At 47.4% G+C, this 15,948-nt stretch overlaps 1 protein-coding gene and 1 long non-coding RNA gene across 5 annotated transcripts in view; one reads left to right on the plus strand and one right to left on the minus strand.

Moving 5' to 3' along the window:
• Window positions 1-518: 518 nt before the first annotated feature.
• Window positions 519-13,884, minus strand: CHMP7 (charged multivesicular body protein 7). Its single transcript, XM_058720326.1, has 10 exons — window positions 13,476-13,884; window positions 11,312-11,483; window positions 5,109-5,294; window positions 4,839-4,972; window positions 3,913-3,961; window positions 3,535-3,654; window positions 3,150-3,248; window positions 2,859-2,919; window positions 2,194-2,373; window positions 519-1,961 (listed from the first exon to the last, which is right to left on the minus strand). The coding sequence occupies exons 1-10, from the start codon at window positions 13,772-13,774 to the stop codon at window positions 1,909-1,911; spliced, it is 1,353 nt and encodes a 450-aa protein (XP_058576309.1). The 5' UTR covers window positions 13,775-13,884; the 3' UTR covers window positions 519-1,908.
• A 96-nt stretch (window positions 13,885-13,980) lies between these two features.
• LOC131506600 (uncharacterized) overlaps window positions 13,981-15,948 on the plus strand; it is a 51,611-nt gene continuing 49,643 nt past the window's right edge. For 3 of the 4 annotated variants that reach the window (XR_009259058.1, XR_009259061.1, XR_009259059.1), the window contains exon 1: window positions 14,105-14,282. This is a non-coding gene — a long non-coding RNA (uncharacterized LOC131506600). Of the gene's footprint in view, window positions 14,065-14,104; window positions 14,283-15,948 lie in introns of those variants that run through there. The other variant, XR_009259060.1, reaches the window with a different exon arrangement.

The following is a 15,948-nucleotide window of genomic DNA, read 5'->3' on the forward strand; positions in this document are numbered from 1 at the left end:
TTCCCTACGACATGCCTCCCTCAGAGAACTTGGCCTTATCTTTACCGTGTTCTCTGTCCAAGCCGTTTCTGCTCTGGGTGTGTTGACTCACCCACAGCTGTGAACCCAGTGCTGTGGTAGACCTTCTAGCCTGTTCCTAGCTCCGCACTCGGCCTCAAAGCCTGTGTCCCCCAGGGCCGTGGCAAACACCAGGCACGTAACAGGTACAGGGCTAAAGTATGGTACGATCACACAGGCAGAGGAATTGGGCCATTAGAAGAGAACAGGCAATGGAAAATAATGGCTAACGTGATGGCACAGGCCCTGAACCCAGGCCATTCAAACAATGCCTCTTCCCCAGAAGGGCATCCGTGTGAGAGCGGCCAGGCCTCCTGCCCAGCTTATGGCAGCTCGGTGCTCACACGGCAGCTACTGCACATTCTCCTGCAGCCTGCAGCGTGTGCGTCTGCTGGAAGTGGGAGCAGGGAGGCGTGACAGCACAAGAAACGTCATACGATGTAAAAAGAGACAAGGACACGCGGATTTTTTCTTTTAATTATTTACCAGATAAAAAAGAAAAAATAGTGATTGTTTCTCTTCACCCCCAACATTTCAGTTTACCAAGGTCAAGTAGGAGAGAAAATGCTGAACAGGAATTCATGCTCCTGGCCTGGAGCAAATTCCCTCGGCTCTACAGCACCTCAGGGAGGAGGGACAGGGCAAAGGGCTCCAGGCAGAAATACTTGTACTGTGGCAGCAGAGTGGCAGCGTGGCTGTCCTCCTTTCTCCTCCCCGTTGCCAGAACATTCAGACCTTCCTGTCTGCCCCCCTGCACCATCCTCCCCAATGCATCAAAGGAAGTAGGAAGACAGGACTTCAGGAGGCAGGACAGGTATAGCGCAGGACCGGGGAAGCACACAGCAGACATGGCGGAAGGCCACAATCTTCTGTTTCTATTGCACATCCTGGCTCAGATCCCCTGCCCTGAACAGTGGGCTACAAAGTGAAATGCTTCTGAAGTTCAAACCAAGAACCCATGGCTGTGTGCCAGGCTCAGGAAGGGGAGGCGTGCGGTTGTGTGGTTTGTTCTGATACACACATGTAAGTTATATGGAAGTTACTCCAGGATGGGGGCAAGGCAAAGATTATGCCTCATTAAAAGAACATATGGAGTTTGGACACCTGGGGCCCTACGGTCACCTGGGCTTCTCCCCCTCAAGTTCGAAAGACTAAGAATAACTCTCCAGTCAGCAGATCTTCCGCGTGAGACGGAAGAGGCAGCAGCATCCACCAACTACACAAGCCCCCTCTCCAGCTGTCACGATTCTGACACTCAGGGGTGACCTCTTTCTCTGAACACCTGGAGAATTTGGCCAGCGACCCCACAGGACAACAACCTTTCACACTGTATGTTTCTCCACCAAGTGGCAGCTATTAGATTCTCATTCTTCTCAATACCAAGGAAACCAGAGGGAGACTGGAACACGTTGTTTACCCAACCTTACAGAGTCCTCGAGAAAACAGTGGGGCAGGGAGAAGGGACTGATTTTGATTTGGCAAGGCTGCAACTCTTTCACCTTCATTGGCTGGAACAAAGCTGGTGGGTGAAGACAAACCTAACGGAGCCAATGGCAAGAACTGCAGGCTATGAGAGACGACAGGTCAAACACAGAACTGTATAAATTGTGGCACTATAAAGATGAGAAGGCAGGTCCATGACACCAGCTGGGAGCACGCCTTGAGAGCACGCTTCCAGAAATTACATCTGTCCTGTAGTAAGCGGTAGCATCCAGATAAATCAGAGTAGTTTTCCTTCCTCCTCTTCCCAACAAATTCTGAGAGTTTCTCATTTAAATAACTATGTACACACACACAAGCCTGGTCTCTCTTTTACATGAGGGTCCTTCACTTGAGGGTCCTAGAATGGCTTTAGAGAGTCGGTTCCAATTGCCTTTTTGGAGATTTACTGCTTGGGACCAAACCTGTAAGGAGAAGAAATGACTGAATACTCTGCCAGGTGGATCTTTAAGGTGAAAGCATCCCAGTGTTTAAAGGATTGAGTCTTAATATAAATAATGAGCCCACAACTCCCTTATGGGGTTTGGCACCCTGGCAAATTGAGCAATTGGGCTGCGACTCACCAACCCCGTGCCTGGCTACCATCAGCCAGAGGGCCCTGTGCCCACCAGCAATCCTGGGAATACAGTTCCCTACCTCCCTCTGATAAGGACAGTTTCTCAAGTTCGGCTTCAAGTTCAGCGTCCGAGATCCTAGGGTTAGGCACACTGTTGGTATAAAATGTCTCAGGGGGGTTTTCAGGCAGATCAAAATGTTCTTTGGTGGTATCCTGAAGAAGGATGTCCAATTCCTTCTCCAGTTCCTCACTGTCAAAATCTGCAAAGAAAAGATGACATGAGAACACATAAAGCCAAGGGAGGATGAGTCAAGGATTGAGTAAAGGCAAAACTAAGCTCAGCTTTGCAAAAACGTCTAGGCCTCCTTGTAGGTCAAAAAAAGCCTATGAGTTGAGAGGAAGAGGGTGCCTTCAAGCAAATATCCTTCCCACACCCAGAGCGACGTCACCTAGAGGGTATATTTTGCTAACACCACAGAACTGACCCTGCTTTCCCTTGCCCTTGAAGAAGGATCTTCCATTCAGAAGTCTAATGAGTCAAGATTACTGCAGTCCAGAGGGGTCAACAGTATAGCCTACCAAGGGGGATGACAGTTCCTTCTAACTACTGCCACAAAGGAGCCCCAGAGAGAGGAGAGTGCTGCCTGCACCAGGAAAAGTGGATCTGTGATCAAAACTATCACAGCACAAACAAGTGAAGGCCTCTTAGGAAGGAAGAAAGAAAAGAACTGTCATGTCAACTCACCTAAGCCATTGGTCACCCCACCCGCCAGAGTCTGAGAAACTTCATCCTGGGTGTCACACAGCTGTAAGAGAAAAGCGTAAGGCCTTGAACACTGAGCGGCATCTCGAAGGTCTGTCTTTTGGTCTCAATGTTCAGGGTTACCAAGTAACGCTGCCCCTTCTGAGAATCAAAAAATCTTCCACAAGTTCACAAGGTAAAGAGTCAAGTTTGGGAAACGATGAAGTATAGCAAAGTCACACCTGCCCTCAGTTACTTCCTCCTGTGATTTTCCTCCCTGGCCCCTTCCTGTACCTCTTGGATCTGATCCACAAGGCTCTCTGCCTTCTCCACTGTGACATCCTTCATGGAGAGTTTTAGCGCTCCTACCCCGGCCTGATAGGCATTGAAAACCTAAACAGAAAGCAAAGTTATCAGTGCAAATGAAGAACAATGGGCAAAATCCATACAATAGTGTTGCATCTCCAAAAGATAATGTGGGGGTTTGTTTGGTTTAAACACCCACACTTGATTCCTCCCATGTTCACCGAGGCCAAAACTTTCCAACAGGAGAAGCAAAATCCCAACCATATCTTGAAAACACCCAGGCCTCCTCCAGACATCAAAGCCACAGTGGAGGGAATGAGGAACGTATCCCGGACAGACCACCCAGGTACTGGAGCAGAGGGGCAGTGACTACCATCTGATCTGTCTGGGAGGCATAGATCCGGTCCAGGATGCCTTGAACAGTGTCTAGCTTGGCATGAAGGGCTTCAATGCGCTTCTCTGTCCGTTGCTTGGCCTTGAGAGATCTCAGTGCCTGGACGGGGGAGGTGGGAGCATGGAGACTCGGTCAGGGTCAGTTAGGCAGGCCAGAGGGCCAGAGGAAGGCTTTCCCACATGATAAGACCATCTCAGGCCTCCTCCTCTCTCACTTGTAAAACAAGCTGTGGTACCCAGACCACCTGCAGACTCTTCCCCCCGAGACCCACGCTCCGCTCTGAACCGCTGGGACACCACCTCCCACTGCCAGCCCGGGGCACAGGTACACAGCTGGAGGGGAAAAGAGAAAACTCACCAGTTGTTTCTTTCCTGCTCGGCATGCCCGGCGGGCTTCTTCTTTACACCTAGGAAACACGGGAGACAGATCGAGATGACCGTGGCATAGGATGGGGGTGGTAGTGTCCTGAAAAGTCCCTCAGAGCCCCGTTTAGGTAAGGCAGTTTCAAATCTGAAAATCAAATCCATTCCACCCAAAGCCCAGAAAAATAATGCCCAACAGCCCACCGGCACACTCCTGCAGCAAGCTGAGACATAAACTTGAACATATGTGTGCAAGAAAGGCAAACTGACTAAGGATAGGCTGTTTCAGCCCACGGGGAGAGAGAATATGCCAACAAGACACCTTAACAACAGGTTCCCATTTCGGAAGCCAGGAGGTAAGGAACCAAATCCCAACACCAACAATGGCCTTGGACACAGTCCCTGGTTGTCCAAACAATGTTGGGTTTCTCCCGCTGTAAGAAGGAGACAGCATTTTAATTCGATGTCCATATAGCCTACTTTTTGGAGAAGTGTTCATGTGCCTTTGGCAGGGATGCCTTGTATGGCCATCCAAGGGGAAGAGCAGGAATCCCTCAGAAAGACCCTGGAAGGCAGAGACCTGTCTTGTTCACTACTGTATTTCCAAGTCCCTAAGTTAAGGCCTGGCTCAACGAACACTGGTTAAATGGATACCAGCATGGAAGTGCCTAAACAGAATGCTAACAGATGTAATCTCTGGGGGAAGAATAAAAATTCATTTTTTCTCTTTCATGATATTCTATTTTGCACAATTGCTGCATTGAGCAGTTAGTACTTTGTAATTAGTAAAAAAAAAATAAATAAATAAATAACCTTTCTCAAAAAAAAAAAAAAAAAGAGCCCACAGACACCAATGCTTTGCTGGCTCTGAGGGCCAGCCAGGGGTGGGGGTCGGAGGGTGCTCAGCTCAGGGGTAGTTACCTCTCTGCTTCCTGGGATAAGGACTCCACTTTGCGTGAGAGCAGCTGTTCACTCTGCATCAGCTGGTATACCCCAACATCTACGTCGTTGACAGGAGAGACCTTGGCATGTGGCCCTCGGGCAAACTTCACAATCTGAGGGACAGGGACAAATTACTAGGGCCCCTACCATGAATGCTGAGAAGTCCCAGGCAGGAATGCTGGTGGGCATGTCAGTATACACTTAATAAGCCATTGGGGAGTCACTGGATGAACAACTGGACTTCCATACCTTTTCCCCGTTCTGCTCGAGAACCGTGACTCTCTTCTCTTTCTGCAGCTGCAGCAACACCAAGTAGAAGGTCCTCTCATCCGGGCAGGAGCCTGCACACAGGGTGCTCAGCTCGGACAGGGCCACCACAGGGTGGGAGGAGAGAGGGGAGTTCTGATACAGACGATACACCTCCTCGGCCTTCTCCTGCAGGGAAGGCGAATGTGCTTATGGGCCTGGCCACTCCTCATGGAGGCCAGAGAGTCCCGACCCCATGTTTCCAAACCGTGATCGTGCAGGACAAGAGCAGGGAGCACTGGTCCTGCCCTCCCTGAAGTAGCAGCTTTGGAAAAGGAAAAAGGATTTGTGTTTTTTAAACCCTGGAGGAAATTTGGTGTATATGGATGAAACGAGGTACATGTTATCTCTGTCCTTGCACATCCATTTGGGACTTTATGTTTCTGTGTCTCCCGAGAGGCAGGGGAAGGAGGAGGAAGTGTGGTGTGCTGGCGCGGCCATGACCGAGACCTGAGGCTTGGTTTCAGGCCCTGCCTATCTGGCCCTGCACCAGTCAGTCTCACGGGTCCTCAGCATCCCTCTCACAAACTGAAGAAGGTGGATGAGATGGCGTCTGTATTCCCTCCCAATGCTGGTCTTTCCATTTTTATGCCAACTTCTGACACTACAAACAAGAGCATTACTGAGTCTATAATGCGTCTCAAGAGAGAAGTATGTGACAACCAGGTAGGACAGGGTTTTTGTGAAGAGCCTAAGAAATAGAAGTTTCAAGAAACAATGCCACCGTGTTCCTCCTACATGGAAATTACTCTCAGTCTTCTGCAAACAATATTTACTGAATTAGGCACAAAGTGCTATGAAATGTAGGGAAGGAATACCCAGGAGTTCAGAGATTGCTTGGGGGAGAAAATGGTTGTTGAGCAGAATTCTGAAGGGTGAGTAAGTCCCTAGGTGAGGTAGGTGGGAAGAGCATCTTAGGAAGAGGGACGGTCATGAGCAATGGCATAGAGTATGAGTCAATAAGGTGTTTATGGGAGGGGACTGGAAGGGGAGAGAGAGCAGAAGCACTTCTCTCTTACAGAAGGTGCAGCAGATTCTTTGCTGTCCTTTATCTGCAGATGGTAGGTAGTCACGGAAGGGAAACACCAAGGCTGGAGTAACAGATCTAGCTGACAAGTGGGAAAGGGTGGGTTATAGGAGGTAGGCTTAGAGGCAGAGAGACCATTTATGCAAGAGACTAGGAGAGACTGAACGGGGCAATGCCAGCAGGGACAGAGAAGGGATGGGTTCAAGAAGAATTCAGAAGATAAAACAAGCAGTCCATGGTACCGGGGCATGGGGTGGAAGGAGAAAGACGAGTCTGGGATGACTCCCGGGCTCTGGCATGAGTAACAAGGTGGATGTGATGCTATTAACTAACTAACAGCAAGAACACAGAAGGAAAAGCATATTTTACAGGAAAGACAAAACATTCCATTTTGGACACGTTTTTGGGGATGCTTGAGGTACATTCAAGAAGACACATACAGCAGATAAGTGGGTATACAAATCTGAAGCTCAAGGGAGACACCAGAACAGAACATATATGAAAGGACTCTGAAGGTCCTCAAGCATGTAGAAGGTAATTAAAATCCCAAGTGTAAATGAGTTACCCAAGGAAATTCAGAAAGCAAAGTAATAAGCTGAAGGAAGACCAATGTTTAAGAGATGAAGGAACTCATAAGAGCTACCCAGAGCACCACCAAGAACCCATAGTGTAATGACAACAAAATCAAAGAAATGGAAAATTTTAACAAGCGAGTAGTCCATAGTGTCAAAGGCAGCAGAAGAGTCTAATAAGATAGAAACTAAAGTTTTCATTTGATTTACCTGCCCTGTCAAATAATAATGCTTACTATAAAACTACGTAGTAAGAACAGTGTGGTATCCAACCAACAGATTAACGGTAAACAACGTTAATAAAGGTTAAAACAACTGGCTATCCACTCGGAAGAAAAAAGTTTTTCCTCACTAGATACACAAAAACAAATGCCAAATTACTGAAATTTAAATTGAGGAAGTTTAACCTTGGGGTGCCCGGGTGCTCAGTTGGTTGAGTGTCCGACTCCAGCTCAGGTCATGATCTCATGGTTTGTGAGTTCAAGTCCCGCATCAGGCTCTGTGCTGACAGCTCAGAGCCTGGAGCCTGCTTGGATTCTGTGTCTCCCTATCTCTCTACTCCTCCCCTGCTCACTCTCTGTCTCTCTCTTCTTCAAAAATAAATAAACATTAAAAAAAATTTTTTTTAATCTAATTAACCTTGAAGTAGAGGATGACTTTGTAAGCAAGACCAGAAATTCAGCAGCCATAAAGGAAAATTTTAGAGATCTGATTATAGAAATATGGAAACTTTTATATGGTAAAAGACATCATAAGTAAAAACGAAAAGCAAACAAGAGACTGGAAAACAATATTTACATCCTTAATGCTAACTATATTAGATCTACTCCTAATACATAAAAAACTCCTATAAATACAAAAGACAAACAATCCAATATAAAAACAGGCAAAGCATATAAATAGGCAACGCACAGAAGGAGATACATAAATGGCCAGCAGATAGGGGAAACGATGCTCAAATCCAAAATAGGAAATATCATTTTTATTTGTCGTACCGGCAAAATGTAAAAGACTCATGTTATCCAGTGCTGGCAAGGATGTGGGGACACTGAACACTTGAATGAAAGTGTGAATTAGCACAAACTTTTGAAAAGTAATTTGGCAATTTCTGTGCATAAGCATTTCTAGAAATTAATCCATAAAAATAAAAATGGAAGTACTGCACATAGATGTACACACAAGGCTGTCAAAGTATTTTTTTTTTTTTTGTTAACAGAGAAATTAGAATAACTTAAATGTCCATCTGTGTGGACATAACTATTTTTTTTTTTTTTAATTTTTTTTTTTTTAACATTTATTTATTTTTGAGACAGAGAGAGACAGAGCATGAACGGGGGAGGGTCAGAGAGAGAGGGAGACACAAAATCTGAAATGGGCTCCAGGCTCTGAGCAGTCAGCACAGAGCCCGATGCGGGGCTCGAACTCACATACCGCGAGATCGTGACCTGAGCCGAAGTCGGCGCTTAACCAACTGAGCCACCCAGGCGCCCCTGTGTGGACATAACTATTGCATAAATTGTGGCACTTCCATAGATTTTTATGCAGCCATCCAAAGGAATGAAGTACATATATATTATATAGGGAAAGATACTTATACTAAAGTGTAAAGAAAAAAAAAAAAGGCAGGCTGCAGACCAATAAATAAAGTAAGATTCTATTTCTGGAAAAAAATGGAGCGTATGTGCATACATATTTTTGTATGTATGGGCATATTCATTTATTTATTCAACATATGTTTATTGACTCTCTACTATGTAGCAGGCACTGTTCCCAGAGTTCCAGGGCCAATGGAACATCTCCTATCTGGTAGGAGAGACAGATTATAAACAAGTAAACAAGTAAATAACATTTTTAGAAAGCATTAAATGCTAACAATAAAATAAAACAGAAAGTAACGGTGTGGGGGCGCCTGGGTGGCTCCGTAGGTTAAGTGTCCGACTTTGGCTCAGGTCATGATCTCATTATTCGTGGGTTCAAGCCCCACACTGGGCTCTGTGCTGACAGCTCAGATCCTGGAGCCTGCTTCAGATTTTGTGTCTCCCTCTCTCTCTGCCCCTCCCCTGCTCGCACTCTGTCTCTCTCTCTCTCCCTCAAAAATACATAAATGTTAAAAAAATTTTTTAAAAAGAGAGAAAGTAACAGTGTGAGACAGGATCAGTAAGAAAATATGTGAACACACAAACACACGCATGTGTGTGCCCACACAAACAGAAAGGAATGTACCCAAAGAGACAGAAATGGGATGAACAGAAAGGAAACATTCATTTCCTTGCATAATTATTTTAAATAGCAAAACTTATGGGCAATTTTTACTTTTTGGTTATTTTTATCAAATCAAATAAAAAGCTATTGGCTTTCTGTGGCCAGACTTGGGAAAAATCAATTTACCTCAGAAGTAGACTTTGTTTTAAAAAAAATATCCAGATAAAACCCTTCAGTTTCACACATTAACACAAGATTCCACCCCAGGAAAAGACAGTGAAGTTACCATATATGTCACGGAATGAGCTTAAGTGTTGAGTGCTCTATTTAGTGATGTAAACTGGGCATAGACTTAACAGAACCAGGTCGGTGCGGAGCCAGATTTATTTTTCTACTTAAGTAAGATTAAACGGCACTGTGGTTAAAAAGTACTGTTGGTTCTTGGAAGATCTAGGTTATTTATTCCATTCCTGCCCCCTTTTCTGCCTTCGCTCTCAAAAGACTATGATTCCTAAACCATATCTGTGGGGGTAAATGGGTCTACCTCCCTTTACTCCAGTTGGAAAACACTTGAGGTAAGAGCCTGCAAAGAGGAACGGAGCTTGGCCCAGAACCACGCAAACCATCCTGTGGTTTCTGCGTGGCCTTGGCTAAGTCCTGGAGGTCAGGGCGCTGGGTGGGAGGATAACCATGTGGGTGGGAAAGGAGGAAGAGCCCTTCCTTTGAAGCATGCTGCTCGGTCCAATGGTGAGAGACAAGGAGAGGTGGCAAATTCTGGAGATCCCCACCTCAGTCTGAGGCAGAGAGGGTTGGGAGTCTGTCAAGGTGACAAGAAATCAGAGCCTCTCTTGGGGTAAGGGATGAAGATCGAGAGCTGGCTCCAGCTGTGTGGAAGCCTCCGGGACTATGCAAGGGTCCCGAGGTTGGGCTTGGTCTGTGAGTTTCAAAAGTAAGTGCTGTTGGGGCGCCTGCATGGCTCAGTTGGTTGGGCGTCCTACTTTGGCCGAGATCATGATCTCACGGTTCGTGAGTTTGTGCCCCACGTTGGGTTCTGTGCTGACAGCTCGGGGCCTGGACCTGGCTTCGGATTCTGTGTCTCCCTCTCTCTCTGCCCCTCCCCTGCTTGCACTCTGTCTCCCCAAAATAAATAAACATTAAAGAAAAAAAAAAAAGTAAGTACTGTCTACAGCATACTTCTGCTACCCGGTGTTCAGTCGGTTTCGGTGGAGTGGTGTGCACTGCATTAAAGAGCGTGTGGAAGGTGAGGAAGTGGTGACAACAAAGCTTGGTCAAGAAGGAGAGAGACAGAGCACTAACTAGGCAGCGGCCAGGTCCCACACAGGAGTCATTCTGTGATCGGAAAAACCTGAGCGGGTTTCGAGGCTGAGGAAGAAGAGGGAGATAGGAGACAGAATGTACAGATCAAGAGGCTAGCTGATGGGACAAGGGGACAGCAGGGTAGGGACAGACTCAAGAGCACACGTGGAAGAGAGGATGGACACTTCATCCTCTGAGCTTAGGGAGAAAGAAAGGCTCAGAAAACCATAAACTGGATGTAGGACAGAAGCTAAAGGCCTGACAGGAGATCCTACCTTCTCAATGAACTGTCAGCAGAGTCGCAGAAGGGGAGAATGGAAGGCACGTGAGTGCGGGCTGGGAAAGGACTAGTAAACTGGGCTGAAGAGTGGCTGTGAGGGCCCTCCTGGAGCTGGGGACTGTGAAGGGGACCCCAGTCTTGGTGACAGCGTGATTCTGGCTGGCAGGGATGGCAGACTGTGGGGTTGGTCTAAGGCAGTACAAGTGCTGGTGTCTCTGGGGTGGACCGGGGGAGCCGCAAGAAGCTGGGTGCGTGCTGTAGGCTGGCTAGGGAAGACAGGCCAGGAGGAAGCTGACCGACCAAGAGGGCATGAAGGGACCACAGGCCTGGTGGCCTCTTCAGTGACCATCACTAAGGCCATCGGTAAGCTGGAAGGGGAAAGGGTGCAGTCACAGAAGAGGAAATCTGAACTTGGTTTGCTGATTTAAGGGAAGGCAAGGCTGAAGTCACAAGGTCCTCAGGAATCCTGAGAAACTCTTGCCAGTAAACTACAGAAGGCAAAGAATTTTCTACACTTTGGCTTATCACTAATTTCTACACGTACAGAAAATAATCAACCGTATGTTATGGACAATTCCTAGACAGAGTATCACCCTTGAAATGCACAAGTCCAACTAACAACTAAATAATGCTAAAAAAGGCCAGTTATCAACTCTGTCATCATGTAAAAAAAGATATGCTCTTTTTCTAAGGATAGACACAGGAACATGGAGGATCCGGTCATCACCTCTCCTTTCTGAGCACCCACCTTCAGCAGCTCCACAGCCACGAGCACCTCTTCAGCAGGAACCTTATTGTCCCCTAGCATGTTGGAAAGAGTCCACTTGAGGGGCTTCAGCAGGAAGACTCCAACCCCCCAGGAGATCCAGCTGCTGTCTACACTGGCCATGAAGTCTGACTCCCGCTGCAGCTCCCCCCGGCTGCAGGCAAAGAAAGAAAAGGACACGTAGTAGGCTTGATGCAATGTCCCGTTCCAGTCCCCACCTACCCTCTTCCCCCGAGAGAGAAATCTGATCATCACCATCATAAATACCATTATCAGGTACCTACTCCGTGCCAGCTATTACGAGCAGCATTGTTTCTGCTCCAGCTGTCAGCACCATTGACGACTCTGTGAGATGGATGTCGTCCTTGGCATTTTAGTTCATGAGAAAATTGAGGGACCGAGGTGAGAGAGGCCAACTCTGAACTATAATTTGGCTCCAAAGGGCAAGTGCTCCACTAAGGCTGCAGAGGCACAGCAGGCTATGAGGCCTATGTTGAGACCTTCGTTTACAAATGAAGTTCAATATGATAAAATGACAATAACAGTAATGGATTACTGTCAATGCAAGACATGAGGAAATACACAAAGATGTTCAGAGAAAAGGTTTTCTGCTATTCCTGAGCTAGGGTGGAGATACGACCTAAGCATTCTATGGTACTGGTAATAAGCAGCTACATTTACTGAGCCCTTACCATGGGCCAATCACTATGCTAACGGGCTACATAAGGAATAGGATTTCAAATCCTCATAAGAAACCTAACTACAGATATCATCACCATCTTATACTTGGTCAAACTGAAGCTTTAAATAGAGGGGTACATAATTTAGCAAGTGGTACAGCGAGGGTGTGAGCCCAGAACACTTGGCCCTCAAGCAAAGCTGTTAATTACTATGTTATGCTGCTTCCATGGAGTGTTATCTTCCTCAAAAATTCTCTGGATGCCAGACCCCATCAAGCACCAGGAAACGTCAGCAGAGTGCCAGTAGCCGGGAGAGAAGATATCAAGGTCTTAAAGGTCTCTGGATGGGAAGAGGTAGGGACAGGTCCTACCGCAATAAAGAAGTCCAGACTGTTCTTGTCCCTCACCAACTTAAGCTATGTTCTCCTCCGTACCCTGCTTCAGTCAGGAACTCAAACTTTGCACAGTACGCTTTCTCAGAAAAAAGAAGTTTCAAAAACGGCTCGTCCCGCCAATGTCAGCCAATGGAAAGGTACCGGGGAGATAAATCAGGAAGTGCAGAAAACTCAAAGCAACATCAAAACTGACTTTCTTCTTCATTCATTGAAGGAGGTACTACGCTAGCCAGGCTGCTCTCAGTATATGTACCATGTGATGTGCAAATGATTTAGAATCAGGAGAGTAGGGGTCCAGTCCTGGCATTTCATCTAACTAGCTGTATAAACCTGAGTAAATCACTCGACCTCAGTCTCAGTCTCCTCTTCTGTCTGCTGAGGATAATTCTATCATCTCGCCTGCAGGACTGCTGAGGAGGTCAGATGAAACGGGATGATATGCAAAGTATCTGCATACTATTAAGTGAGGTACCTTAGATATCCATGCTATCGCCTCAGGTATCTCCCAAACCCTGCACCTGTCACACAGGTAGCACCTACAGGCCCTTCTCAGAGCACCAAGGTACTCGGGTGAAGCCCTCAACCTCCTTTATGTCCTCTGCTTCAAACAGCCGTGCCAAGGACAAGCCAAGACAGGCCAGACACATGACCTTTGCTGGGGGCTGCTGGCAAGATGCCCCACAGACCTCTTCCCCACGACTGCCTTCTTCTTAGTCCTGCCTTCCTTAGTTCAGTAAATCCTATCTCATAGACCTTCTGTCCAGGGTAATTCAAATTTGGAAGCCCCTACAAAATAACTACACAATGGGATTCCACTCCAGACAGGTCATTGTCACTTCTGCCAGGTAGGTTTCTCCTCCCACCGTCTGGATCTAATCTAATCGCACTATCTTGGACCCCCAATTTGCCAGATGCCCGTCTCCCTCTCCCTCCACACCCCTAACACAGCCTCCTTCTCGTCCTCCTTCGCCCACTGAACACACACAGACCTGCTTCTGCGGGCCAGACCCCGGCATGGGCGCGGTACCCTCAGGGAGCCACCCCCGCCCCCTTGCCCGGGCCCGCCCTCACCGTAGTAGGTCCTGCAGCACGGTGGCCAGCCCCAGCGGGACACTGCCCTTGCGCTGAAAGGCCTCCTGCAAGTCCCGCAGACGCAGGCGCACCACCCCCTGGCGGCGGCTGTGGCTCAGCACCAACGGAGCCCAGAAGCCCATCTTGCTGTCCCAGTCGGTGCTGTTCACCTCGCGACTCCTTTTGAAGGCGGAGAACAGAAAGGACATGCGCTCCTCATCCTCCTCCCACTCGGGGGGCAGTAGGCCCGCCGGGTCTCCCCCGGCTGGGGCCTCGGCCTCCCGCTCCGGGGACCACATCGGAACCCCAGCCCCGCCAAGGCTCCGAACACAACCCCGGCCCTGTTCCCCTTCCGCCCTACTTCCCTCCCGGCTTCCGTTCCTTGACTACCTCCTCCTCTGTCATTACGTCATCGCCACCCCTAGCGTGAAATAAGTCCCGCGCCTTCTCAAGCGCCTGCGTCTCTCTGCCCTCCCTGCGCCAGGAGGCGTGATGATGACCCTATTTTCTGAGAGGCTCAAAGCGCTTGCGCCGACCCCTTCTCCCACAGTCTTTGTGCGGAAAGAAGGGCTTCGCGCGTGCGCGGCGGGTAGGTGCGCGTCCCGCCCCCTACTGATCATAGAGTTTGGCGAAACATTATAGAGAGGCTAATGCTTATGCATCTAAATTGTGGTTTCAGGTAGTGGGACTGTAGAGTCCCGCTAAGGGGCGCCAGAGGCGTCAGGATCGCTGGTGAATCATAGTACGCCGCTCCTCGACCAGCTTCTACTTCAGACACTTAAACTTCCAAGACAGCTTCCTTTTACGGTAATATCAGCGGATACACAATTGTCGGTCACTCAAGCTCTGTGACGATGTATATACTGATTTTGAAAGATATATGAGCTTCTACTACTCTTGCTTCCCACCTTCTGCCCTGGAGTGCCCTTCTTTTCTTTCTCAGGGCCAATATCCTGCTGATCCTCAAGATGGAGCTCAATTCTAATCTTCCCTGAAACCTTCCCCAACTGTCCTGACTCGTTGTTGATCTCTTTCCTGGACTGTACAGTTAGCATTTACTATTCTGTAGCCCGTTCCCTAGTTCTCTCAGGACAATGGCTTAAATATGGTGCTACGATACATAGCGGTGCTGAAGAAATACTTTATAAACTAGAAGGTGCACAGCTTGACCCTTGCCGTTTAATATCTTAGAATCTTGTTGGAATGAATGAGAGCTCACATGCATGATAAGATTCTTACAAAAAAATCTTTTGAGCAATGAACATGTCCAGTGTGTTAAGAATATATAGATTTTCTTTTTAGTTGAACGGTTTGAAAGATGTAAGGAGTTTCTTGTTTAATGGAACTGAGTAACAATCACTGGAGTTGTGTATGATTCTTGGCTCTGCCACTCATTGGCCATGTGACCTTGGTCAAGTACCTAACTTTTCTGTTTGAAGGAAATATTATGATGTAGGTAAAGTACCTAGCACATAGTACATAGAATAGGTGTTATCACCAAATGGCAGGATGTTTAGTAGTTGGAACATAGTTGTAGGGAAGAATTTCAATAAGCATTTTGAAGGAGGGGAAGGGATAGGATTGGTTATATGAATTAAGGTGTCAACTGATATTGATGTGTTACATTTCTTCAAACATTTTCAGGGCAATATCTCATTTGATACTTATAACAACTGACAAGAAGTCTCTCCCTGACCACACTCTAGATGGGTTCTTCTGAACCCTCTTCTTGACTAGGCCTGTCACCCTTGGCCTACAAAGGCCTCAACAAACATAGTTTCTAACAGCTCAAGGCCATATCCCTAGGATAACCCTAGCCCCCTTCAAAGTGCTGCCTCAGAAAACACAAGGTTGTCAAAAATTTTGACTGTCTGACCCTGTCTCCCAGCTTCTGCGGAAAGAGGAAGGCTACTCTAATTTCTTTTTTTTTTTTTTTTTTTTTTCAACATTTTTTATTTATTTTTGGGACAGAGAGAGACAGAGCATGAACGGGGGAGGGGCAGAGAGAGAGGGAGACACAGAATCGGAAACAGGCTCCAGGCTCCCAGCCATCAGCCCAGAGCCCGACGCGGGGCTCGAACCCACAGACCGCGAGATCGTGACCTGGCTGAAGTCGGACGCTTAACCGACTGCGCCACCCAGGCGCCCCAAGGCTACTCTAATTTCTACAAGTCAGTTGGCAAACCCAGACGGGTTTCACAGGGATCACCTCCCTTTCTAGCTTTTTGTAACTTATCACTGCCCTGACTCTACTGAGACCCCCTCATTCTCTTGCCTATTCCCTTATTTTCCCTTTGAAAGGCCTAGTCACCTCTGTATAAGGAAGGTAAATAAAATTTGCACTGGACACTTTCCCTATTGTAATAGTATTACTGATTAAAATCTATCCTTACCTCTTTAGTGCCCAGTTGTACCCTAAGAACCACATCTCTGCTGTGCCATCATACTCAGTAAAATGGCTGGTTGGTTAGTT

This window comes from Neofelis nebulosa, chromosome 3 (assembly GCF_028018385.1).
Source record: "Neofelis nebulosa isolate mNeoNeb1 chromosome 3, mNeoNeb1.pri, whole genome shotgun sequence".
Classification (NCBI taxonomy): domain Eukaryota; kingdom Metazoa; phylum Chordata; class Mammalia; order Carnivora; family Felidae; genus Neofelis; species Neofelis nebulosa.

Bases quoted from the DNA above. Each gene is read 5' to 3' on its own strand.
- CHMP7 (XM_058720326.1), bottom strand. From the start codon at position 13,774: ATGTGGTCCCCGGAGCGGGAGGCCGAGGCCCCAGCCGGGGGAGACCCG. The intron at 5,295-11,311 runs GTGGGTGCTCAG...CCTTCCCTGCAG, and splicing joins TGGCTGTGGAGCTGCTGAAG to GAGAAGGCCGAGGAGGTGTA. The intron at 2,920-3,149 runs GTACAGGAAGGG...TTTCTCTTACAG, and splicing joins TTGTGGATCAGATCCAAGAG to CTGTGTGACACCCAGGATGA.